General features: G+C 40.6%; 2 protein-coding genes across 3 annotated transcripts; one reads left to right on the top strand and one right to left on the bottom strand.

Annotated features, from left to right (window-relative positions):
• The first annotated feature begins 1,341 nt into the window (after positions 1–1,341).
• On the top strand, positions 1,342–15,855 carry ndrg1a (N-myc downstream regulated 1a). 2 transcript variants are annotated; one of them, XM_067611131.1, is made up of 16 exons: positions 1,342–1,498; positions 5,725–5,799; positions 6,911–6,946; positions 9,839–9,944; positions 10,239–10,359; positions 10,649–10,711; positions 10,815–10,875; positions 11,242–11,328; positions 11,438–11,494; positions 11,643–11,746; positions 11,947–12,003; positions 12,127–12,178; positions 12,671–12,718; positions 13,198–13,233; positions 13,812–13,863; positions 14,238–15,855. In XM_067611131.1, the coding sequence occupies exons 2-16, from the start codon at positions 5,743–5,745 to the stop codon at positions 14,486–14,488; spliced, it is 1,188 nt and encodes a 395-aa protein (XP_067467232.1). In that variant the 5' UTR covers positions 1,342–1,498; positions 5,725–5,742; the 3' UTR covers positions 14,489–15,855. The 2 variants fall into 2 exon arrangements, with proteins under 2 accessions (XP_067467232.1, XP_067467233.1); XM_067611132.1 differs by lacking the exons at positions 1,342–1,498; positions 5,725–5,799; positions 6,911–6,946 and adding an exon at positions 9,162–9,309.
• On the bottom strand, positions 15,640–25,070 carry ccn4a (cellular communication network factor 4a). The gene is made up of 5 exons (XM_067611133.1): positions 24,649–25,070; positions 19,388–19,676; positions 18,072–18,326; positions 16,850–17,043; positions 15,640–16,692 (listed from the first exon to the last, which is right to left on the bottom strand). Exons 1-5 carry the CDS (start codon positions 24,694–24,696, stop codon positions 16,393–16,395), a joined length of 1,086 nt encoding a protein of 361 aa, XP_067467234.1. The 5' UTR covers positions 24,697–25,070; the 3' UTR covers positions 15,640–16,392.
• Positions 25,071–25,105: the final 35 nt, after the last annotated feature.

Raw genomic sequence — 25,105 nt, 5'->3', positions numbered from 1 at the left:
ATTCATTTCTCGGTGCAGTAAGTGACTGACCTGACATTAGCATAGTTATATTTTTCCCCTCCAATGCGGCTATTGTCCAATGTGTTCCTATTGAGGGCCTCACATTACAAGCCCACAGTGCAGCTATTGTATCTTGACAAGGACCTTTCACACACTCATTGCCAATACTAGCACTTATTGGCAGATTCACAGTGTAACAGTCATACTGTTGCAGGTGTGGAAAATTCCATGAAGACTCTTGCACTGTACCATGTGCTTTGTAAGTGAAACAAATGGATCTGGAATCACAAAGAACATGCTTATAAGATGCCGAGTCATGCATTTACACACAATTTACACAGACCTCAGCACTCAGATTACATGTAGAAGGTGTCAGGCCACAAAGAGGCCACTCAACTCAGTCATTATTTCAGATTAGATATCTGTTTGAAGAGTGCCACTTGCAGAGGGGATTGTAGCCAGATGACATGTCTCTCACGCTTTCCGCTTTCCCTCAAAGTAACATCTGTACAACACCTCACACAGGAGCTCTGTGGTATTGATTAAATCCTCTATAGGACAACTTTGAGTAGGACAATAGCTGTACACTATCAAGGAAAGCAAGGAGAGGGAAGGGCTTCCTTTTTGACTTTATCTCTTCTTGGCCTTAAATCAAGGTTGCAGGCCCAGCTGCATTCCTAGCCCCTCAGCCTCATACTGTACAACCACAGCCGACAATAGCTCTACCACATTTTGAGAAATGTCAGTGTACAGTACCACTGTGACGTCTGTTTCCTCAGTTAGACTGAGATGAGTTATCGTCTGCAGTAGACTGGTGTAAAAACAACCTTGCCAAGATTCCAGTTCACACCCTGTCAGTGACCTCAGTTATATGAAATACCACCTAACGACTAAAGTAAACTTATCAAATGTGACACACCACAAAGAATAATAAAGACACTGACAAGGGGCTGTTACAGAGAAAATTTGATACATCTCATATAAACTTTTCTTTATCTTTCTCAGCACCCCTGTGAAAAAAAAAACTCCATACTAGATCTCACTGAAAAAACTGAAAAGCAGAAATAAGTGCATAAAAGAACATTGCAGTAGATAATGGAGATAATAAAAAAACAACAATGGAAGTCATTGTAAATCCACATTGGAGTATCACGTAATACTGTGAGAGTACTGGTGAAATGTCATGAGTCGCTGTCATCAGCTTCCTTGTCATGCAACCGCTGGAAAGAGTCAAGCTGCATTATCAATCCCACAGCTGCTGCTGTCCAATGGAGAGAGCAGAGGGGAAAGTGGGCCGGTCTGCACACCCACCTCCCCCCCCACACCCCCAAGCTTTATAAAATTCCCTCATACATCCGCCTTGCACTACGCTATAAACAAAGCAAGGCTGTTGTCAGTGCAACCATTTACGCTGTTTGAAAAGAAGTTTAAAAAAAAGTTGTTGTGGACTTTTTTTCGGGAGTGCTCATCTCAGGACAATCAGAAATTAAACCCACAGGTAGGTTTCTGTTTCACACAATAAACTTATTTTAATTTCTTATTACCTTATAAGAAACTATGCGCGTACTTCCCAGTTGTTGTTGGTTTTTTTTTTGTTTTTTTTTTAGTTTCGCGGCACGTCTGAACATGTTCACTACGGTTTGGCAGTGCACTATTGTAATCCAGTTTGAATACGAAAAAAAAATGGCATGTGATTATTTATTTCTACCACCAATCATAGAAAAGCCTAACACATTTCTCAAAAATTTCAGACATTCGTGTGGTTTGCGCGTAAAAATACATTTTGGGTTGTCATTTTTGTTTGTTTTTGCATATTTCCAGAATTATGAGACATGCATTTTTGTAGTAAGGCAGGGCACTCCTATGTTAAGCATGTAAACAGGCAGAGGAACTGGCTTTTCAGATCAACATGCTTTTCGCACGTGACACTGGAAGCACGCACGAACGCTCACACAGATCAGGACGCGTTTTATCTCAAATGTTACAAATATTACGAGTGAAACTGTTGCATAACAAATCCTCTTTATTTTTGAGCCTTAATATTAAGGAAAACAAACACACATACACGAGGGGTGGGGGTGTGTCGGTTGCGGCTTGCAAAAGACAAAATCTAAATATGAAAAATGCAATTTATTAACTTAAGGGTTTAATGGCAGCCTGCCAGAAATATTAATCATATCCTCCACTGGTTGCTATGAAAATAACACTACACCCTAAGCTGTTTTCATGCTGTGGTCAGTTTCCTGGCTAATTCTAATATTGAGATATGGAGCAAAATGCAGTCTTCAATCATGACTAAAAGCTTATGAATGTCTGTTGAACTGTCCTGATAAGTCTCAACTGCAGCAACTGGTGAAGCAATATTGGGGGTTTTTTCCACTTATGGAGCCGCTGGTCATTCCCTAAAACCAACCTGACCTCCGCTCACAAACTTACTATATGGGCTACCAGCAACTGAGACACCCACATTTTTGATATCTTTTACAATCTGAAAATGTAGGTCTGTGACAGCTTAGTCCAGGAGGCCTGCTGCTGCGCTGATATTTCAGAACCAGGGATTTGACAGATTACGCGAGTTCCCAAAGATTAGGGAAGCAATCATTGTTTCTGCAGATGGATGTCACAGGCTCGTGGATTTAAAACTATATGGAGGCAACAGGAAGGATGGCCTGGCCTTGATTCTGTATCCCTAAAACCAAGGCTCGCTGACCAAATCTAATCAGTGCATATGCTTCTCTCTCTCAGCAAACAGAGGGAGTTTGATCTCAGAGCAACATGCTGTTTTGTAACTTGGATGTTCTGGTTTAAAGTAGTGTGTCGAATGACAGGATTTTCTGTGGAAAACAAGCACTAATGTGTCATGTGTTGTTTTTCTCTGAAGCTCAAATAACATTATCTCACTGTTGAGTGAAAACATTGGATTTCTGCTTCTCAGGAATTAACACATAAAGCCTTATAATGAGATGACAGTTATTGTTGAAGGTATAGAGTAATAGACTACCAATTACTTTGTTGTCATAGGAGTCATGTGTCAAATTTTCAGTCAGAAAATCATGTTTACCTCCAAATTGTGTTTCAGAAGCCTACCAGCCATCATTTGACTGACAAAGTATAGTTTGTATGTCATGTTTTCGGGGCTTCACATTTCAGATAATCTCAAGCCTATATCCTCCCACTGTTTCCTGTTCACTATTGCATAATACAGTCTCACTTCTGCCAGGCCGCTGCTTCAGTGAATAGTTTGCTTTCTTCTCTACAGCCTGACAATTTCTAAAAAAAAAAAAAAAAGACACAAAAAAGTTTCAATAGGGAGTATACATGTAGGAACTGGTTTGACTTGGTTAAATACAATGAGCGCCTGTTGCCAGTGACACAAAACCAGTTTGGAGTGTAGCCAGTTTAAAGAAAGCCCCCTGCTGCAGCAGTAACATGAAATCCCTGTGAGAAGAAGATGCACTGCAAAAACATTACTTCCCTTTTAATATATGTTTCCAGGCATTTGGTTGCTAACTGGAAAAATGATAAAATTCTGCTTTTCAGTCTTTTTTTTCATGATTTTCAAATTTCATTATAGTAGAGAATATATCTCTATTTTGAGTGTATTCTACATCTCTACATCTATGAAATTATCTTGACAAATTATTACATAAGCAATATCAAGTAATGTTTGGGGTCAACTAGAACGCCTCCTTCCCTCCGCTCCTCCTGGCCAGGTGAAACATTAGCTAGGCAAGGCGAACAGTTCGAGGCACACCGCTGGTTTAAACAGCAGGTGACCTAGTTGTCTCAGCCGGCCGCCCTGCCAGCCTCTCTCTGCTGCCAGCCTGCTGACAGGTGGTGGTGATGATGGCCAAGCTCAGAGGAAGTGTGCACTTGTTTTGTTTTGTTTTTGTTTTTTTTTTGTTAATGAGCTCTCTGGTCTGGTTTTACGTAGCTGTGTTTGTAAACAGGCTTGAAAATAGGCTTAGAGGATTCCCCCCATGTTGATGCGTAAACTGATTTTTCACATTTTATAATCTGAAATCGCCCGTTTGTATTATATTTCGACATCACTGTCAACATGAACATGCCTTCTCTCTCATGGCTGTGGAATCTCGACGGGGGCTGATCTCTTGCCCTCCTCAACAAAGGTCCTGCAGTGTGAAGACAGCCATGTTTTTGAAAGCCTCAGCAGAAAAATGAACCTGTTGTTTGATACTCCTCTTCCTCTGTGCTATTGTGGGATCCGGCTAGCTCCGGTCTCTGTTTTCTCCCTGTCAGAGGAGCTTGTGTGTGTGTGTGTGTGTGTGTGTGTGTGTGTGTGTGTGTGTGTGTGTACTCTACTGGACAGCCATCATCTCCACATTTGAAATATAACGAATCACTTCCTCTAAAAAGCCAAACTTGCTCTGAAGGTTTGACTGCAGCCCTGCTAGCTTGATGTTGATTAATCTTCTTCTGCGGTTATACACAAAGACAAACAGAAAGACGGAGAGAACAAAACAGATGGAGAGAGGCTGGAAAGAGCAAACATAGCGACTGCAACCAAGCAGCAACGAAGACAAACACTGAAAAGTGACAGAATGCACACAGTTAGAAAGCCAGCAGATGGATGAAAAGGGGCTGGGATGTATTGATGGGAACGAGCGTGTCAGTTACTTCCTGTATATGTATGTGTGTGTGTGTGTGTGTGTCTGTGGGTCAGTCAAGTTGAGCGGGAGAGAAGAGGGCAGGCCCCTGGCTCTCAGGAGCCACCAGGGCCAGTGGACAAAGAGCTCTCTTAACTGGCTAATTTGATTTGCATGCAGAGCCGCAGCCTGCCCGTTCTCCTCCAACACAGCATCATGATCCACAGAACAATCTGACGCCTGGCTTCTCTTTACATTCCCCCCCTTTCATTCCCTTTTTTTTTTCTCCCACCCTTTCCCAGTCTCTGTTTCTTTGTCTGCCCCCTCTCTTGAATCTTTCTTGTTGAATAGGACCATAGTGTTCTTTTTCGAAATATGTTCCCAATCTTGAAACTATTTTCAGGGAGGGACTTCTTCAGTTTTCTGTTCATTGGTGTGTTGACTTGACTCCTCTGTCTTCATAGCACATGTGTAGGAGATTCTGGTTACGTTTTAGACATGTTTGAGAAGAGTGAGAATTACTCAGAAATCACATTTCCTTTTTTTCCCCTCCTATTAGTTCATCGACTAATCTATCAGCTGAGACAGACAGACATATTAAGTCGGGTTGTCTGTGAGGTTTTCTGCCTCTGTCCAAGTCTTTTCATGTGGGCTGTTGTCGGGTGTGTCCACATGTTAGTGCAGTTCAGTGCCAGTCTCTGCATGTTCCTGTGTCTGTACACCTGTGTGTGTGTGTGTGTGTGTGTGTGTGTGTGTGTGCATACGTGATCTTACACAGGTCTGTGATAGTCTCCTTTATTAGCTGTGTGTAGATAAGAAACACACCCACACCAAAGTACAAGTAATCTGTCATTTTACTGCAGCAAGTCAGCCTCCTATAGCCAGCCAAACTTTCTATGCCTTTTGAAAAAGAGGTTTGAGTTAAAGCAGGAAAAAAAGAGATCTTAAAATAACATCTTAACTTAATTAGTGTCTGGAAATTGGAAAATTTTCTCACAAAATTAATCAAAAGTATCATTTCTTTTCACATAAACTGAAGCATCTTCAATTTGAAAGTTTCAAAACCTCTGAAACACAGTTCGCCAGTTGCTCACTGACTATCCTCTCTAACCTTCAGGCTCTGCAGCTCTTTGAAATGGATGACATCCAGGTCGTTGAGTCCAAACCCCTGCTGGTTGACAGGGAACTGCCGGTATGTATTCTGAAAAGAGTGTTAAATAGTTTATTTTAACCTGTTCACACTGATCTTTACATGATCTTTCTCTGACAAGTTGCCCATTTGTGCATGTGGTTTACTCAGAATTCCACATATAAAAATTTGTGCACATTTTAAATGGAGACCACAGAGGCTGTTCACCAAGAAATACACTACTTTAAAATGATTATACATGACTCACTGATTGTCGCCTCCTGTAATTTCTCAAAAATCTGAGTCATCTAAGGAAGATAAAACCTGTTTGAAATCTTTCTTCGACATCTATTCGTTTAAAAATTGAAATGAAAGTGAAACCATGGAAAAATACCATGGAAAATATAAAAAAACATACCAGGCTCTAAGTGGATTTTTTATGAGTCATAGCATAGTTTTGATCTTCATCTGAATTTGTGTCAAAATACACACAGTGATAGACAATCACGGTGCCATACATTTGCCAGATTAGGTTTATTCATGTAAGTGTAGTAGTTAATTGGAAAACAACAAAAATCTCACAATAAGGAATTCATAAATGTGGATGTGGATCTGCACTATAATATCAATAATATTAAATATCATAGTAATTAATGAACAAATGAGAGTGAAAACATAAACTTCTTGTTGAAGGAAACAGTTTTCCAATGATGGCCATGTTAACCTTATGAATAAACTGTATGAATGTCTGAATCATAGCTCAAAAATGCTGAAATCTCACATCTTCTATCATTTGGTCCCAGACTGACCAACAAATAACTTATCCTCTTCCAAAATGGTTTTGTCAGATTAAGATTCACTTCAGTGATTGGACATCAGTAGGTTTGTGCGACAGTCTCTCTGCTCCACAAATCCTGAGGGTAGTTTGCTGACCTTGTCCTGTCCATCACTCATAACTCTGAGTTCTACAAATAATCCTGTTCAATCATTGATCATTTGTCCACCACTACAGATTTGTGCAGTTGAAATTATATCCACTCTCAAATGACAGCGGTCATATGGACGTGAAAATACATTCAGTGACAGGATGATGCCCTCCGGATATTAGATTATAGCATGCTACACTGTAATTGCATTAGTTGTATGTTTTCATTACTCTGTTCTTTCCTTTCAGGGCTTGAGAGAGGCTGTGCAGCAGCTCGTTATCAAGGTATGTTTGCAGACACGAGAAATTAGATTCTGCATGTATTATTCCCGCCAGTTGTAAACCCAGCTTTATCAGTTGACAGATGATACCATTTACTGGTTATACAGTATGTACAGACAGTTTTAATGTTTATCTAATATTTAGGACCATTGTCTAGTATCATCTAGTGGCTGGTTAAAAAGAAAAACTCAGACAGTAATCAACATAGTTGTTGCTCTGCTTCATCTGTCTTGGTGATGACCTTTCATCCACTGTGATTTTATTAGGACAGAAATCTAATTGGGGCTCCACTAATTCAGTCAGCTACTGAAAGTGATGAAACCCAGTTTGGATTAGATTTGAAAGATAACACAGCAGCAGTGCATCGACCTTTTCACTTTCCTCTTCAGCACATTCACATACACTCATACACACAGTTTGTTTAGTATGCAGATGCTGCTGAGTCAGGGGGCCCTCTCAGCACCTTGGACAGCGCTCCTGTCAGACCCTGTCAAATCCACCTTGTTTTCAAGTTATATATGTTGTCGTTATTAAAGGTGTAGTGTCAGTATGAAGCACATATTCTCTCATTCTCCTCGAGTTTATGGGTCCTCTTCTGTGGCAGTCAATGGGTGGAGCTCCTTCACAAAGCTTTTTTCAGTCCAATTAATGAGCCAATCAGTCTCTCATGACCTTTTGAATTACTTTGGTATCACAGAGACAAGTTCACTGACCTGAAGTATCCAGGACAAGAGAGGCTAAGCTTCCAACAATTAGTGACACAGTTTAGTTGAAGGTGACGATATCAGAGGTTTGCTCCTAACATTCATAGTAAATATGCACAAACAACAAAAGACTTTTTGTCCGTTTCATAGATTCATAGATGCACGCACACACACACACACGTGTTGCCTTGCAGGATTAACTCATCTCTGTGGCATACGTGCTCGAGTGTGTCCTGCAGAAGTGGAGAGTGGGTGGAGCCAAGCGTTGTGAATCCTTAGATGTTTACATGCACACTGTGTCCAGTAAATAGGTTATATACCTACTTGGATGTTCCTCTAGAGTAGATCCCATGCAGCCAACACTGGTTTTAAAAACACCCAAAAGGTCAACTCCTACGCCAGACCTTACAGGTCAGGTTACCATGAGGCAGTTTTGTGGGGGGTTTTATGTTTAAGTCTACACATTAACAGTTTCACCAGCATATTTTTTAGATTAAAGGTTACACTCAACGTTACACTGAAATATTCACTCAACAGTGTATGTCTCATTTTGGAATATAATTCTTCAAATGCTTATTAGAATAACACACTGATTCTACCACTGGTCAGATCATTTGCAAGATATGAACATTTTGTCATTTGGCAGACGCTTTTATCCAAGGCGACTTACAAATGAGACAAGACGATCAAGCTTTAGCGGACAGTGACTCAGAAAGAGCCACACTACAGAGTGCAATGAGAAAGAGCACCAGAAAGAAATTATTTTTTGTTTCTTTTTTATCAATAATTATTAAATAAGAAACAACTGGAAGTAGACAAGTGCATAGGGAATACCACAAACAACAAGAAAGTAGTGCAGCAATCAACAAAAGACTACAAGGTTAGAGTTTTGAGGTGTTCACTGAAGAGCTGAGTCTTCAGGCATTTCTTGAAAACTCAGCATATGTAAATACACACAACTTTGCTTTTAAAAAAGTGTGTAAAACTGTGAATAAACAGAATTTAGATTCATGTTTTATATTGTAAGCAAGCTTTAATCTATATTTGTAGGTTAAAGGTCTATTTAATTACCATGGATACCAGAAATTCAGTCTGTCATTTACTGTTTATGGGGAATCTTTAGCAATTGTTGTGACAATATCATCAAGAGTTGTGCTGTTTACGGAGGTCAGAGTTTGTAGATTTTGCGGCTTTTTGATTTTCTTTGGAGGTTTTGTGAACATTTCCCCCCAGTATTACTGAATAATGGCAGCTGTCTCCCCCTCACTCACTCATTCATTCATTCAACATGTTTTCCCACTGATCACACACATATATCCATAGTTACTCATCATGTCAACTCAGTAGCCAATGCCCCTCTGTCTGACATTGGCTGATCCAATTTAGGGATCGCTTCATCTAGAATTAGCTTGTTTTGACCAGCCTGCAAGGCACCATGGGAGGCCAGGAGCTTAGGCCAACTGGTAAGCAGCAGGGGTATAAAACGCTGCTCGCAGAGCAGGGCTCAACAACTTCAGAAGCTTCCCAGCATTTGGATCTATAGCTCAGAGAGCAACTGCGACTACAGTTTTTCAGTAGCGAGCAGTGTTAAACTCCTCTCCTGCAAAAATGGTTCTGGAGGATTCTGATGTGGAAATGATTGTTGCTGAGATTGAAGTCAGCGTGAGTAGACAAAATTCTGTCTTTTTTTTTTTTTTCTGCTGAGCAGTTTCCAGTGGATCTATTGGATTATGCTGCATGATGGATTGCAGCTCCTGTTTTGTAGTTGCTGCAAAAGGTGTCAGCACTGAATGGATAATAGCTTTGTATTTTGTTTGAAGGAACTTTTACGGTTTATTGGAAGGAATTTATTGGATTTTTATCTGTCCTGGTTTGGCTGTTTTCTAGTTTGGTTGAAGAAAAGTTTTAGAAAATAAGGAATGAAAAAAAGCTTTGATGGCAATAAGAAAACAAGATGAGGCAGCAATGAAAGATTGAGTGAATTAATTATTGCAAACTGAAATGCAAGAATGAATATGCATTTTCATTGTGATGGTAGTTGTCATAAATGTATTCAGATTTGAAATTTTGAACTTCTTTTTGACCTGAAAGACTGAACTCCTATAGGAAGTTATATATTTACACAGCATTTTTTCATTGCTTCTCATCCATGCATTGCATTCTAAGCTTGGTCATTTTTGTGCATCTTTAGGAGCATGATGTGGAGACTCCTCATGGAAGAATCCACTGTACGATGAAGGGGATTCCCAAGGGTGACAGACCAGTCATCCTCTCCTTCCACGACATTGGACTGAACCGTAAGCCAGGCCCTTTATTTAGCTCTATCTAGATGAAACATCTGTTGTTGTGCCTAAAGCCATGAATATTGGATCAGATTAAGTTCACCAAGTTAACTTTGTGTTATTAAGTCTATTATATTACATTATCAAAACTCTTCCGAGGTTACTGATGGATTTTTATGAAAGCACCTGCTTGTTACACCGAAACAAAACCCTGCAAGTCTTACACATATTCTCAGGTTACTTGAGGTCATTTCTATTTATCAGCCAAGTATCACTTATCCACCTCCACCTCCTTTGACTGTTTTCTAGACAAAACCTGCTGGGACACGCTCTTCAACCATGAGGACATGTCAGAGATCATGCAGCACTTTGCCGTGTGTCATGTCGATGCGCCAGGGCAGCATGAGGGAGCCAATACCTTTTCCACTGGGTGAGCCTCACACACTCACAAACAAACACACGTAGACTCGTAATGTATGTCAAGTAGTCTGTGACCTTTGACTCGACAGGTAGATCACTACGGATGTTCTTAAGGCGACCTAATTTGACAAGTGTGTTGTAGGGACAGGTGTTTATCTTGTTCAGCCTAATCTTTGTTCTAATGGTGGGACTTTGCCTCATGTTAACCTACAATGTAGACCTCTGATTAGATAGTGGTTATTTTTAAACTAGTGGTTTAAAGTTTTATAATAATTAGTTTTCTTTATTTGTCTTTCCAGTTATGAGTACCCCTCTATGGACCAACTCTCTGAGACCCTCCCACTGGTGTTGAAGCACTTTGGGTAAGTTGAGCTGCAGTTTTGACACCAACTGCTCACACTCATATTAAGGATTTTTGTCTAACCTGTTGTTCTAACAGTATCTGTGTATCTTTGTGTGCCTCAGGCTGAAGAGTGTTATTGGAATGGGCATTGGAGCCGGGGCCTACATTCTGACCAGATTCGCTGTAAGTTTCCTCCCTTGCCCTCTCAATCAGGCTTAATAATAATGAGTTTAATCAATCGAGGATTAGCAGAGCCAGCTAATGTGTTTCGTCTTTTTGCTGATTTTGGCAATGTAACACTGCTTATTTCTTGATCCCGCTGAGCCGTGAAAGCCTCTGGAATGTTCCAGATCAGCTCAACACTAACATTGTGCTCAGTAGGAAGTCTCACCGTGTTGACACAAGGCTGACAGTTATACAGCTTTTAACTCCTTAATGCAGCCTCCTTAATGCAGCCTCCTCTGTAACCGAAACAAATACACAATATTCTTAGCAAAGTGCCACATTTTGTGCTGATAAATCACAAATGCAATGTTGTGTGTGTTGTAGCTTGACTACCCAAACATGGTGGAGGGCCTGTTGCTCATCAACATCAACCCGTGTGCTGAGGGCTGGATGGACTGGGCTGCACACAAGGTATACACACACGTACACGCATTTGCTTAATAGTGTTTTGGACTGTCAGAGCTGAGAAAGAGACAAATGTTGTATTAAAGCTGACTGCGGTTTTTATGTCTAATCTCAGATCAGCGGCTGGACCCACGCCATGCCTGACATGATTATCACCCATCTCTTTGGAAAGGTACGTATTCAAATTCCACTTTTTTTTTCTCTCTCTTCAGGATCTAAAGTACTGCTGCACACTGGTTCAGTGCATTACACTGTTAACTTGCTTTTGTAGGTTTTTAGGTCACAGTGAGTTGAACAGATTTTTTGTTTGGTCACCACAGGAGGAGATCCACCACAACCAGGACCTTATTGCCACATACCGTCACCATGTCTTAAACGACATGAACCAGTTTAACCTGCATCTCTTTGTCAAGTCCTACGAAAGGTAAACATATCAGAGTTGGTCTACATGTTGCTTTCAAAGGCAGTAAGAGAAAGAATTACTACCTAGAAATTCCAGGCCAAGAAGCACACTAAATGAAGCAAAACATAAGAATAAACTGGCTATTTAATTATTTAAAGAATGTAAACTTTCAATTAAATAAAATTAGTTTATTTAAGGTTTTAACAATTGTCTCTCTACAGTCGGAGGGATCTGGAAATCGAGAGGCCGGTCCCTGGAAGCAACGTCAGAACCCTCAAGTAAGTTTTTATCAAGCAACAAGCAAACATCACTTGCTATATATTTTTCTATATAACTATTTGATTATACTATTTGATTTGTAATATTCCTGAAATGTAATTGTACATGTTTCCTTTGTTCAGGTGCCCTTCTCTGCTAGTGGTTGGAGACAGCTCTCCTGCTGTCGAGGCTGTGGTGAGTTGAGCCGCATGTTCTGATGTTCACAGCCATTAAGAAAAGGCTCTAATGCTAATGATTAGACTTCCCACCACAGTTACCCTACTAATTTGTGTTGGCTGTTTTTTCCATTCACTACAGTCACCTGTTTAAGCCCACAAGATATGCGAGATTAAATGCTTAAGGATAACAGTCTAACATGACTTAGGCGAGAACAAAGTTGGGAATGAAAATCAAGTGATGCTGTGCAGTTTTAATCTATTAAAGTTAAAAGACTTGTGCAAGTGTTACTCATTTTAGCTCTGAGAGGGGCCCCAAATCCACCAGAACATTACTAATATGTTGGCCATAAGCAGCGCTTTCAAGTGATTCATTAAAACCCACTTTTCATATTTAAGTTTAACACGGTTTCTGATTTTATTTTTAGATTTTATTTATTTGAGCTGCAATATATGATCACACATCATTTAAGATAATTTACTGAATATATTTATTTTTTTATGCCTACAGGTTGAGTGCAACACCAAGCTGGACCCAACAAAAACAACCCTGCTTAAGGTGAGGGATCTGTTTCTCTCTCTCCATCCTTTCCCTCCTCCACCTTCTGTCCCATTTACTCATTCTGATTATAATAGCCTTGATGGAAAAACATCAGCTGATAAGATTCCGGTGGCTCAGCTTTTACCTGGTGACACATTAACCAGCAGTAGGACAGCTGAATGCGTCCTCAGAAGCGACATGCATATGTAATCTGCTGCGACTGACCTACTTGTGTTGGCCTGTGGCAACCTTTTATGATCCACAACTGAAACCAAATAGCTGTTGGACCTAAAATAGGTGCCATTAATTGGGGTTAATTATTCAAGGTCAAGATGAATGCTGATTGGAGGCAGTAGGGATAAGGTTTCTGGCGTGTTCAAATGGGACATGTTAAGTATAATGGAGGGTAATGGTGTATGTCCACTGCTGTGCGAATGCACAAACGTTGACATGCTAAATGTTAATAGCCTCTTTTGTGTTTTCCCCCCTCTCTCCAGATGGCTGACTGCGGAGGCATGCCCCAGGTTGATCAGGTGTGTATGTCTGTGTTTGTAAGACAGAAAAAGGAAAAAAAAAACTTTTGTGGGACATTGTTAAAGATCCCCTCCAGACATGTTTTAAAATGTATATAAAATACTCTACTTTGAATAATAATGTGTGTCTGATATGGTTTCTCCACAAAAAAAGTTCAATTATCTTGTTAAAATCCTTAAAATGTCATCTCCTCATTCTCCCTCATTAAAAATCCAGAATCTGTGAATATGCAAATATATTTAATTTCAGAAGTTTAACTGCTGTACCCAAAATGTCCAAACTTTAATGTTGTAGAGCAGGCTGGACAGAGCTGGGTAATCAGCACAGAGGGTCAGGTGGAGGGATGGGGTAAGAGGGTTGCACTTAAGAGCATTAGCGAGTAGCAGGCGTGAACCACAGTTGTCAGGTTGTAATCCTCCGCCCTGCGCCGCACCTGCTCATAGCAGCTGTCATATCTCAGACCCAAGCAGTAAGCTGCTGGATGAGAGACTGAGTCTGTCGATGTTATGTAAAGAAGTGTGATAATTAATGACAAGAGGACTGATTATCTCCCTCCTTGTGTCGTCCTCCTCTGCAGCCTGGCAAACTGACAGAAGCTTTCAAGTACTTCATCCAGGGCATGGGATACAGTAAGTATTCAAGACATTACTTCTTTATTTTTGCTATGCAGGAATGTTGAGATTAAACTTGCAAATTCTGGTTACTACCAGTGGACATATTTTTTGAATTAACTGAACAAAAATATTGCACTTCATATTTCTTCCGTGAGTGAGTTCACCCTGTAAAGATGAGTTTTCTGCCTCCTTGTGGTGAGATGAAGAGCTCTGGCCATCACATTGACCTCTTTTGGCTTCATGCTCTTTACCCCTTGGTGTTGGTTAATAAATGACCCGTGTACTCACTGGGGTGTAACTTGAACTCAGTCAGTTCTAGATATGTATTGCACTACAGACTGTGCTCACAATAGTCATCTTCAATCATAACAATGCTCCTCTTCCCTCAGTGCCCTCTGCCAGCATGACCCGGCTGGTCCGCTCCCGTACTGCCTCCGGCTCCAGCGTCACCTCCTTCGAGGGCAACCGCTCCCGCTCTCACACCAGTGAGGGAAACCGCTCCCGCTCGCACACCAATGAGGGCAACCGCAGCCGCAGCCACACGGTTGAGAACCAGCGCGGACGCTCCCACACAGACGGCGCAATGGACAACAGCAACGTGGACCAAGCTGTGCCCAAGTCTGCTGAAGTGTCCTGCTAAGTGAACCTCCACTCTCCAGACACCCAGACCTCGCAAGGTCCCTTGGGTTTGTGCTGCGCTGCCTCTAACTGCAAACTGACACACAGACACAGACACAGACACACACACACACACACACACACACACACACACACACATTTCTATGCACATACACACCGATGTGAAGAGGGACACTGAGATAGAATACCTGGATATATAAAACGCACAACGGACACTTGACTATTCAGTGCAGCTGAGATGCCCCAAATTTTAAAAAATGGTTTCTTTGGAGTATGAGGTCAAAGGTTAACTGTATGCCTGTTCTGTCATACCTGAGGGACTCAAACATATGTGAACAGTAAATGCTTCTGAGCTCCTTGGTCAGGTGAGTGTGTAGTTAGGGACAACGCAGCATCTGGGGACACCGAAGCAGAGAATGTCGGAGAAAGCTGTGGCCGCGAGTACACCAGCTTGTACATGTATCTATCATAATCTCTCATGCATATAAAAAAATGTTTTAATTTCCATGTCTGCATTCCTCCCATCCTGTTTTTATCTATTTTTATCATATTGACACAGCTTTCTCAAATATACCTGACTGTAAATGACTGTTTTCTGTTCTCACTGTAATTGTTTGATCATTTATTCTTTATTTTCCATGTCCGAAGTGTTGTTGTTTGTATGTAGGAGCAGATTTGTAGATTTGGAGAGAAAATGAGGAGGCACTTGGGTAAATAAAAACGGCAGTTTGCCTCATAAATTTCTACCTAACATTGAAATTAAGGGACGTACTTGGAGTATATCATGTATATACAGCAAATAATATTGTTTCATCTTGCCAGTGTCCATCATCTGTTGTTTTAACAAACTTCTACATCTTATACATCTGGTCACTGGTGAAATACAACTTATGAATCTTTTCAGGAAACAAATGATTATTTTTTGAACGTTCCAATGAGTCTGTACGCTTTGTCATGAATCAAAACACAAATTCAAAAGCTTTTACATCATATGCTTTATTAATGGATCATGGCTTCCGACAAAAAGGTTTTTTTTCTTGTTTTATATGATGATTTCTATGCAATCAAGCACAATGGAACAAAGATGTGCCATGGAATTCTTCACTTTTTAGATGTGATGCTCCTATGTGGTTGTGGATTTTGGGTGAGTGATGTGATAGGTCCACATGTTAACATGAGGATAGCCATAGAACTTACCTGACACCTCCTACTCCCGTATTTTACTTGCACTACAGCAACATTTGCTTTGTAGAACACACACAGCTTTGTAAAGATGCAATACACAACCCTCTAATGCTGTAGAAAAGCATTAAAATGAAATAACAGTTTGTATTTATTAAAAAAATGACAATAAAAACTTGTAACTGATCTTCCCTGATTGCATCATTATTTCATATTTTAACATGTGGTTATCTGAAAACCTTAAAAATAAGGCTTTGTCTTTGGCATATCAGTCCATTGCTGCCTTGTTAACATTTATCATAAAGGAAATTTAATGAAATATATGGAAAAATATCTACAATAACATCTTGTTATCTATGTTGACTTGTGAGTTTAAAGACAGACACTGACTGTTCTTGTGAGCATCTCTAGAGCATCACATGTTATATTCAAAAGCTACATAAATAAATTAAGCCTTCAAAATTTCTCACACTCACTGTCTGAATATTTTCATTTGCAAAGCAGTTCTTCAAATATTCTTCAAAGCATATCATGCTTTATGAATCCATTCTGGAGACACATATATATATATATTTCATATTTACAGATTTTTCCAATAGGAAAAAAGACCATAAGAAAATCCCTTGTACATAAACATACACATCACATATAGAAAATGTTGCATAAGACTTAATCTCAACCAAAAGAAAAAGAAGTCAGAGAGCGTGATTGATATGACATTTCTTAGTTCACGATTTCTGGGTAACCATAGTAACTCTCCAGCTCGGCGAAGATGTCATTAGGGTTTTTGCAGCTGAGGTTGCAGAAGCAGGCCTGGATCCACAACATCTTCCAGGTGAATCCTGTCCCGTTAGGACACTCAAACTCCACGTCGATGGTCTTGGACTTGTAGGGGATGCAACAGCGCTCGTCTGTGCAGACACCACAGTATTTGGGCCTGTACAGCTTCTTGCTGGTGCAACCAGAGATGGTGAGGTTTGAGGGCTGATCCTCCCTGTAGATGTTCAGACATTTCTTTCCTGGCTGAGGCAGAGTATAGAGAGAACCTTAACATTAGACTTTTTATCATGCAACCTTTGTTTGGCTGCTTAAGATTAGATATATAAATTATTTATTAATTGTAAACTTCTTTGCAAGAATGTACACTAATTGTAAACCTTAATGGTGCATCTGCATCTACCTTGATGTGTTTGGTGATGTCGACCTCACACGGCCGCAGGTTGCATAGGCGGGACTCTTTGACCAGCTCACATTGGTCGTTGGCGTTAGAGACCCTCATGGACAGGCCACGGCCACAGGTCTTTGAGCAGGGGCTCCATGAGGTAGTCTGGGTAATGCAGTTCTTATGCCAGCTCCTGGTCTCAGCTGGGTAAGCTAGATTAATGTAGACAGAGAAGTGAGATTGTAGCAAATACGGTTAATTTTTGATACCTTGGTTAATTTTAAAACTTTGAATCATGCCAACCTGAGAGACTTCAAACAAAATAAAGAAATAATGCATAGAAGGATGACGCCATTAAAAAGAGTTGAAAAACTTTTTAAACTTTGCTGATAATACAGAGAGTTAGTTGTGTGCACATCTAGTCCTATATTTAGGTCAGGTGCAGGGTATCAGATTCAGTAAAGGAAAAAAACGTTGAGTATGCTGAGAGCCCTGTACAGGAGCTAAATAAGGGAGATATGAACTTGCTGATAATAACAAGATCAAAGTTCTGCTCAGAGCATTTGAGCCACGCTATCCTGTTATCGAGGGGCAATTCCTACATTTTTTATGTTTTAACACAAAAATCAAAGTAACACTGCAACCCCTTGTTCTGTCTGTTTTTAATCTAAATCTCTAAATTGTGTTCCCCTAGTGGTCTGGATCTGATTTATATTCTTATGCAACACAAAGAGATCTTCGTTCATGTTCCTCGTTCCATGGCTCACAGCACTGCTGCGCTAAATGACTGGAAACTGGACATGACCCAAAAATCAGTGTGAGGGCTTCCACAGGAAAGCATTGGTCTGTCCCTGCACACACACACACACACACACACACACACACACACACACACACACACACAAACCTCCTGATTCTCCTGGACAACAAACTGTTCTCACAGAACTACAGACTTTGTGCCAATTTCAAACACAGCTGCTCCTATTTTACTTCTCAAAACCAATCATATCTACTTCTGAAAACAAGAGTCAATAAGAGTTTTTTTTCTGAAATACCTTGAAATAGTTTTCCCTATAAATCACTTGATGTTCATGTTTTTAAACTCGATTTGGCAGCACAATTGAAAAAATAAATTTAGGGAGTGTTCCTTTAAACTAGTGTGCAAGATAAAGCCCAACACCAAGCAGCAGATTATCCAGCCTTTGTCTGGACCCCCCAGAATATATCCAAGGTGTCCTACCCTCCACTACGTGTCGTGGGGCCGTCTTGCGCCCTCTCTTGGGCTCATCACAGATCCATTTCTCACAGCATTGTCCCCGGACTTTAACCCGGCGTGGTGTTTGGCACCACACCCGGGGAGGCTGGGACTCAGTGCACAGCGCCACACAGCCGATGGCACCGTTCACACACACACACTGGTATTTACAGCTAGGCTTGAAGCTCTGCCCATTACGGTAGATCACACCATCATGCTCGCAGCCTGTTCCCACCATATCTGGCAAAGAGGGAGGACAAGCGGTCACATATTATAGAAAAATACAGGGCAAACTGTAATATAATGATATAACATGGAAGTTACATTTATGTCTTGACATTTGTAATCTAAATAGTTATGAATGAAAATATTCCTGGAAGTAAAAATCAGTGACATTTTAGGATGAGTTATAATCTAGTTTGACATTTTCTGTTGCAGGCTGATATCACACAATAGTGATCGAAAAAAGTACAAGCCACAATAGCTGCAATGGCATAACACAATTTCAACTGCATCCACAAAAAATAACAAAGTTGCTGTGAAAAACAAAAAACAAAACAATAAAAAACATACAATTATAAATTGTTGCAATTTGACCCACAAACTTTGCATTTGTTTTTGCAACTGACTATATTGCAATTCCTCTCACAATAGCGTGAAAAAGTTAAAGATGCAATGTCTGGGTTAGATCTAGGCTCAGTGTTAGGCTAAGGTTCTGGCTTAGTCTGCTTAGATGCATGAAATAGATAAGTTACACTTAATAAGCATATCATTAACACAAAATAATTTCTTGCATGTCCAGGAGTTGGATATACTTTCCAATGTGTGAACATCCCCAAAACACATGGAATTCAGGCTTTTGATGTAAAAAAGTCGCTTCAACATATAGTTTGAAATATAATTCACATAACATCTGTAGACATGCAACTCTTCATGGTATTCAAAGTGTTTTATATTCAGCAGAGGTCACAGCAGATGATAACAGCAACAAACAAAACACTGCACCTTGTTGATGTTGTCAAAGTGCCTCATGCCTACTGGCATATAACAAATAAAAATCAGAGAAAATATAATAATGCTGCCTGTAATATAAAAGGGATGAGATTAAAATGTATCAATATTCTTGCCAAGGTACACCTGCGTTGTTACTATGACAACAAGTGTTGATGCATCAGCAAACACCTGCTCAACTCAAATACAGTCTGTGAACCAAACATATAACATGAGAAAATAGAGAAAAAGATTTTCCTGCTGCATGAAATCTGTGGTTTGTTTTGTCGGTTTTGGTGAGTGACACTTACATGCACACACTCCTTTTTCGTACCTAGGCATGTCCGAGCTGTAGTCACAGTACAGTCCCTTGTGGTAGTCGCATGTGTCTGCCTCGTTACACACCTCGCCCACCTGCCGGGCGCAGGCCTTGCAGCAGTCACAGCCGTCCATGAGGAGGCTCACACCTGGCGGACAGGTAGGGGGGACCTTGGGACACTCACAGGGCCACTTGCAATACTGCGTCCGGTTGTATGGGTCCACAGCTGTGGGCATGACGGCTGTGGCAGGCGGCATGGCAGTGGAATTCTGGGAGTAGGCCTGGAGAGAGGAAGGGGGAGAAACTGTGAAAAAATTCAACTTGTTGGGCAAAATAGAGCAAGTAAATACATAGCTATTTTACTAAAATACATAATAAAAGCTTTAATCAGTGTAACAAATTTGTCTTTTTGAATGAACAACAAGTTAATGGTGTGAAACATTATAAATTAAAGCTCATTGCAGTAAAAAATATGTACTAACAATGGCCACACCAAGTCAAAGCCTTGTAGCGACTGTTTCTCTGTGTGCAAGCATAATTAAAATGTCTTCTTTTATTACATGGAAGGTATTTGCCCCTTGTGGTGAGGCAATATTCTTAATATCCTTAATCCTAAATTCTTTCATATCCAGCCCTCTCTGGTAACCCCATCTCAGTGAGCCGCTGATCCGAAAGATCTCAAACACCTGTGCATCACTGACTACATGGGTGAAATACATGGCAGCTTGCTGACTTCTGGACATATGCTATGAATTAAATAAGCCTATAAAAAACTAATTAAATATCAAATGGCAATAATCTCATTACAGTCTGTTCTTGTACGTAGTTAACACTTGTGGATAATTCCATCGACAGAATTCAAATCTGCAACTGTGCTGAATTATTACAAAATCCTGCCAGTAAAAGTTAATCAATGTCTTCTCCCTCAGTATGTTTTGACTCTTACAAGCTGCTGTGAGAAGCCAAGATCACAAAATGAAGAGCTCTGCTGCCTTTTTGAGTAGATGTTCTCACTGAACGGGTCACATGAGGAACATTACCAGCCCACTGCTTAGAGGTTAGTTTTGGACAGTGATTGCATGAGCCTCAGCAGATTCAGAATGTCTTTCTCTGACAACAAACAGCACATTTTAGAGTCCAAATTCAATTATGCTTGTTTTGAGAACGGGGTGTGCTTGGGAAAAATGACAGAAATGTTCTTACATGTAATGGAGCTTTGTGTTATCGTTAAGTGAGTAGACTAAGACACTGAAAGCCATGTCACGCTACATTTCTACAACAATGCTGCTGATAGGAAGTTTTGTCTGAGATATTTTCAAAGCTCATAGGTCAAAAAATGGAAACAATAATGAGAAGTAAATCTAGGTTGGACCAGTGAAAGGTTGAGTGGAATTTCCCAGCAAGAAAAATATATTGTGAACAATCTGTAGGTCAGTTTGTGTGTTCATTCATTTATTTCACGTGTTAACAATATAATCTTGAAGGATCTTTGTGATTTAGAAACACTGGAGCTGCAGCAATTGCCATGTCTGTCATAATTAAAACATTGTTGCCTGGTCCAGACAGGCAGTTAAACACTGTATTAGAGGTCCAATATTATCTTTTTACTCATAAATCATAATATCATGCTCAGAACAACAGAACACTGCACTTTTGTGAGGAGATTCTAGTCCATGAAAGACACACATTGCTACATATATATACACACACACATGCATGCACACTTAATCCGCAATTAATTATAAGAAAACATGCTTAATCGTCTTATACATGCATGGCATACCCATATGTCATGTCCCTGAGCTTCAATGGAATGATGATCATATTAATAACTGCTGTGTACAGTGATGAAAGCTAATGCAGATAAATGAGTTTTAATCACAGCCGTGACACTAAGCCATTCCTCAGAAGAGTTGGTTTAGCCCGCAGCTATCAGGCTAATTTACAGAAACAATAAACCCAAAAAAACACAGCACAGAACACGTCCATCACTCTAACAGAGAAGGAGAGCAGAGAGAGGTGGGTGTTTGGTAAGTTAACTATTAAAAACATGGCGTGGGCCTAATGCAATCATCGTCCTTGGAATTGTTTATCTTTGCCGACTAAATTCAGCATGCTGTTATTTTGAGAGTATTGATTTTGTGAATGTTGAGATTTTTATACACTTAGGCGTAAGACATGTGTTGCACAGGCCTTAAATATCATCATTTCTTTGAATCTTTTCTGTGTTGACCTTAAATAGCCTGCATGCTAATAAAAAGTGGTTGTGAAAGGTGAAAAGAACTGATGACCCTCCTTCCTCTGCTGGTTTGATCTTTTCTTCCTGTCAGCCTTTGGTCAGATCAGATGATGCATGTGCACATACAGGCATTGACGAACACTTTTCCCAATAGAACCAGGGGATGACGGAGAAACTGTCACTCATGCATTGTTTTTTTAATTTCCCTCCACAAGCTTTTGACAATTCAGAGAGGCAACATGGCTTTAAAGTTATGTTCAAACCTAAAAAAGATGCTGCAAAATAAATGCTCAAAGAAATGGTGGAGTATTGTAAATTCACTTTCTAAGTGAAGTGGATCTACAAACATATCTGTCATTGAACACTAGCACATTCCCCACATCACAGCAAGTGAAAAGGTCAACACAGTCTGCCAGACCTTTGCGAAGAAGTGTAGATCGCCAGATGCACATGCACACTCTCAGCACCCATGCCCATTACTGTCATCTTCTATTGACAATGTCCACTTCAAACCAAAAGATGTCAGGAACCTTTTGAGCAACTTGGATCTAGGAAAAGCATTGGGACCTGATGGAATTCGAAAAAGGGTCCTCAGAGTGTGCTGTGGAACTAGCCATTCCTCTCAGCCATTTCTTCCAACTCCTTTTCTTTCGTTGCATGTTCCCTGAACAATGGAAAACTGCCAAAGTGATCCCAATCCATAAAAGGGTTTCAAAATCAGCTCCATCAAAATACTGTCCTATATCCCTGCTTGCTGTCAGCAGAAAAATGATGGAATCCACTGTTCACAAACAACCACAGGGCTACCTTCTCCGCCATGGCCTTATCTCTGATAAACAATTCAGATTCATACCAAATCACAGCACAGCTGACCTCCTCTCAGTTTTGTCCTAGATGTGGAACAACATCCTTGACAGAGGCAGTGAAGTGTGCATTGTTGCGCTAGATATAAAGGGCGCATTCAACCAGGTCTAGCACAATGGCCTTTAAAGCTCACATCAAAGGGCATAACTGGTAGACTACATATACAGCTACAGAATTACCACCAAGGAAGATCCATCAGAGTTGTGCTCTCTGGTCAGTCTTCATCACCATGCCCCATCAATGCATCAGTACCTCAGGGATCCATTCTTGGCCCATTATTATTCTCCATCTTCATAGAACTCAGACCTATTTGATGGGTCTGAGGTGGCAGCAGGCCTAAACAAAGACCTGGAAAACATCAGAAAATGGTCTGATGCCCAGAAGGTCACCTTCAAGCCCAGCAAGTGTAAGGCAATGATTCTGTCCAGAAAGAGGAATCAATCTCGTCCTGATCTCTTCTTTGGGAGCACTAAAATCAAGCTCAGTGAACAGATGGAATTTCTAGGACTATGCATTGACAGAAAACTCCAGTGAACCAGCCATCTGTCTAACATCTGCAAACGTGTTGGACAACGTCTCAGAGCATTGCAGAAGTTGGCCAACAAGCTTGAACTTAGAGGCAAAGCCAATGTCTACAAAACCCAAGGCAGGAGCATCATGGAGTACTCCTGCCTTGCCTGGATGAATGCCTCACAAAGCACTCGTAGGCAGCTAGATATCATCCAAAAAAGGCAATAAAGATCATCAGTGTGGATGAGGACCATGTCCTAAAGGATAATGCCATCACCAAGCTGAGCTGAAGCAGAGCAGTTGCTGCGACAGCTGTTCTTTTCAAGATGCACTCTCCCAACTGTCCAGCACTGCTACCCTCAGCTCATGTCCCAGGTCAAACCACCCAGAGGTTACCACCAAGTCATACCCTGTCACTCCCCAGGGCTAACACCAAATGCCTTGACAGGAGCTTTCTCCACATTGCTGTAACAACATGGAACAGCCTTTCCCCTGCTGTCACCTGAGACATCCCATCAAGTAGTGTTCATGCCTTCAATGAGAGACTGAACAAACACCTCATCAGTACAAGACAGCAACTCTAAAGCTCAAGGACTTTCACATATATACAAATCAGTAGCTGCAGATCAGCGATAGGCTCTCTGAACAGTTTTCATGAAGCTTGTATCTGTAAAAGCAAAGCAAAAAAGTAAGAGTATGATAAGTTGAGTTATTATTTTATTAGATATTTTATTATTGCATTTAATATCCAACATATTACAATAATAACAATAAAACAATTTATTTTTGACAAATGTTACAGTTGCTACACAGCTTTAAAACTGACCGAAAAATCAGAGAAACAATAAGAAGACTGATCATTTTTTCCCCCTTCAGTTACATTAGTGTAAAAGTACATTATTTCCAAAAGCTGATCAACAGATTGATCTGTGTAGACTGATAGATCATAAGGGTCTCTGAAGCCATTAGAGCCGCTGTACCCTAAATGACCACACGGTGGCACTAATATATAACAAACAATGAAAAGTGAAGCTGCTTGGTGGCAACTGCCAGCATCTCACTGCACACAAGTTTAACCCTGGGGTAATTTAGGACAAAGATGACTTCTCTCCAAAGAGATTAACGAGTTTCAGGTCAGACTTCCACAAGTGAAGAGAACTTGTCGTAGTCAGCGTGTGCCTATCTTATGGGCCACATCTACAGATAACCTCATGAGTTACAATGGAAAAACTTATGATACGTGGAAGGATGTTGCATCAGTAGGATGCGATCCATTACAGCATGAAAAAACACCCAAACAAAACAAGTTGATAAGGTCATTTGAACACTATATAGGCTTAAATCCCTACAGGAATATTATAAGCTATTATTATACCGATGCAATAACATTGACTTTTGCTGCCTTGAAGAACGGTGTGGTTACAAAATTAACCACACACTGTACACAAGTTCCTGGTTGGATATTAGCTATAAAAGAAAAATTAAATAAAAATAAATCACTAAAACTCACTACGGAGTACTTCAAACACACTCTAAATCCCAGTAGGAAGATTTTAATAGCTTTTGGGCTGGATGTTGAATCCTAAAACTAAGTTTTGAGAGAAAGAAAAAAAATAAAGAAGTTCATCCTTGCATCCCACCTGTTGAATCCCGACTGCAGTTATAATCCACAACAGGAGCCAACTCATCACTGGTGAGGAACTTTAAATGCATTGAATCCAGAATGAAGTCCCGTTTTAAACGTACATTAACACGCCGTTCCCCGCAGGTGTGCTACATCCTCGTCCCGTCGCTGACATCTCTGCGCGTCTCTGTCTGCGTCCTCACCGGGGCTGACAGCCTGTTAAAGACTCCGGGCTGACGTAAGGTCTGAGCCCCGCATACTTCTGACAGGGAACGGTTTCTACTGCGCTCCCTCAGCTCCACTTTCACCCGATCCTCCTCCTCAGAGTACTGGCAGTGCCGGTGGTTAGGGCGTGTCTGGAAACCCAAAGGGACAGGCCCCTTTGACACTTGTGTTACTGTTGCTCAGTTTAAGATGAATGTGGACACTAGAAGCACAGCTGCACCTCTTATATACAATTATTTAGGTCACGT

This window comes from Thunnus thynnus, chromosome 15 (assembly GCF_963924715.1).
Source record: "Thunnus thynnus chromosome 15, fThuThy2.1, whole genome shotgun sequence".
Classification (NCBI taxonomy): Eukaryota; Metazoa; Chordata; class Actinopteri; order Scombriformes; family Scombridae; genus Thunnus; species Thunnus thynnus.
Note: the sequence above shows the minus strand (reverse complement) of the source record. Positions and strands in the feature narration are given on the sequence as shown.

Coding starts and splice junctions, on each gene's coding strand:
- ndrg1a (XM_067611131.1), top strand. CDS start 5,743: ATGGATGACATCCAGGTCGTTGAGTCCAAACCCCTGCTGGTTGACAGG. Junction 6,947..9,838: donor TGCAGCAGCTCGTTATCAAG/GTATGTTTGCAG, acceptor GTGCATCTTTAG/GAGCATGATGTGGAGACTCC. Junction 13,234..13,811: donor GCATGCCCCAGGTTGATCAG/GTGTGTATGTCT, acceptor CCTCCTCTGCAG/CCTGGCAAACTGACAGAAGC.
- ccn4a (XM_067611133.1), bottom strand. CDS start 24,696: ATGAGTTGGCTCCTGTTGTGGATTATAACTGCAGTCGGGATTCAACAG. Junction 19,677..24,648: donor CTGCAGTCGGGATTCAACAG/GTGGGATGCAAG, acceptor TCCTCTCTCCAG/GCCTACTCCCAGAATTCCAC. Junction 18,327..19,387: donor CGAAAAAGGAGTGTGTGCAT/GTAAGTGTCACT, acceptor CCTCTTTGCCAG/ATATGGTGGGAACAGGCTGC.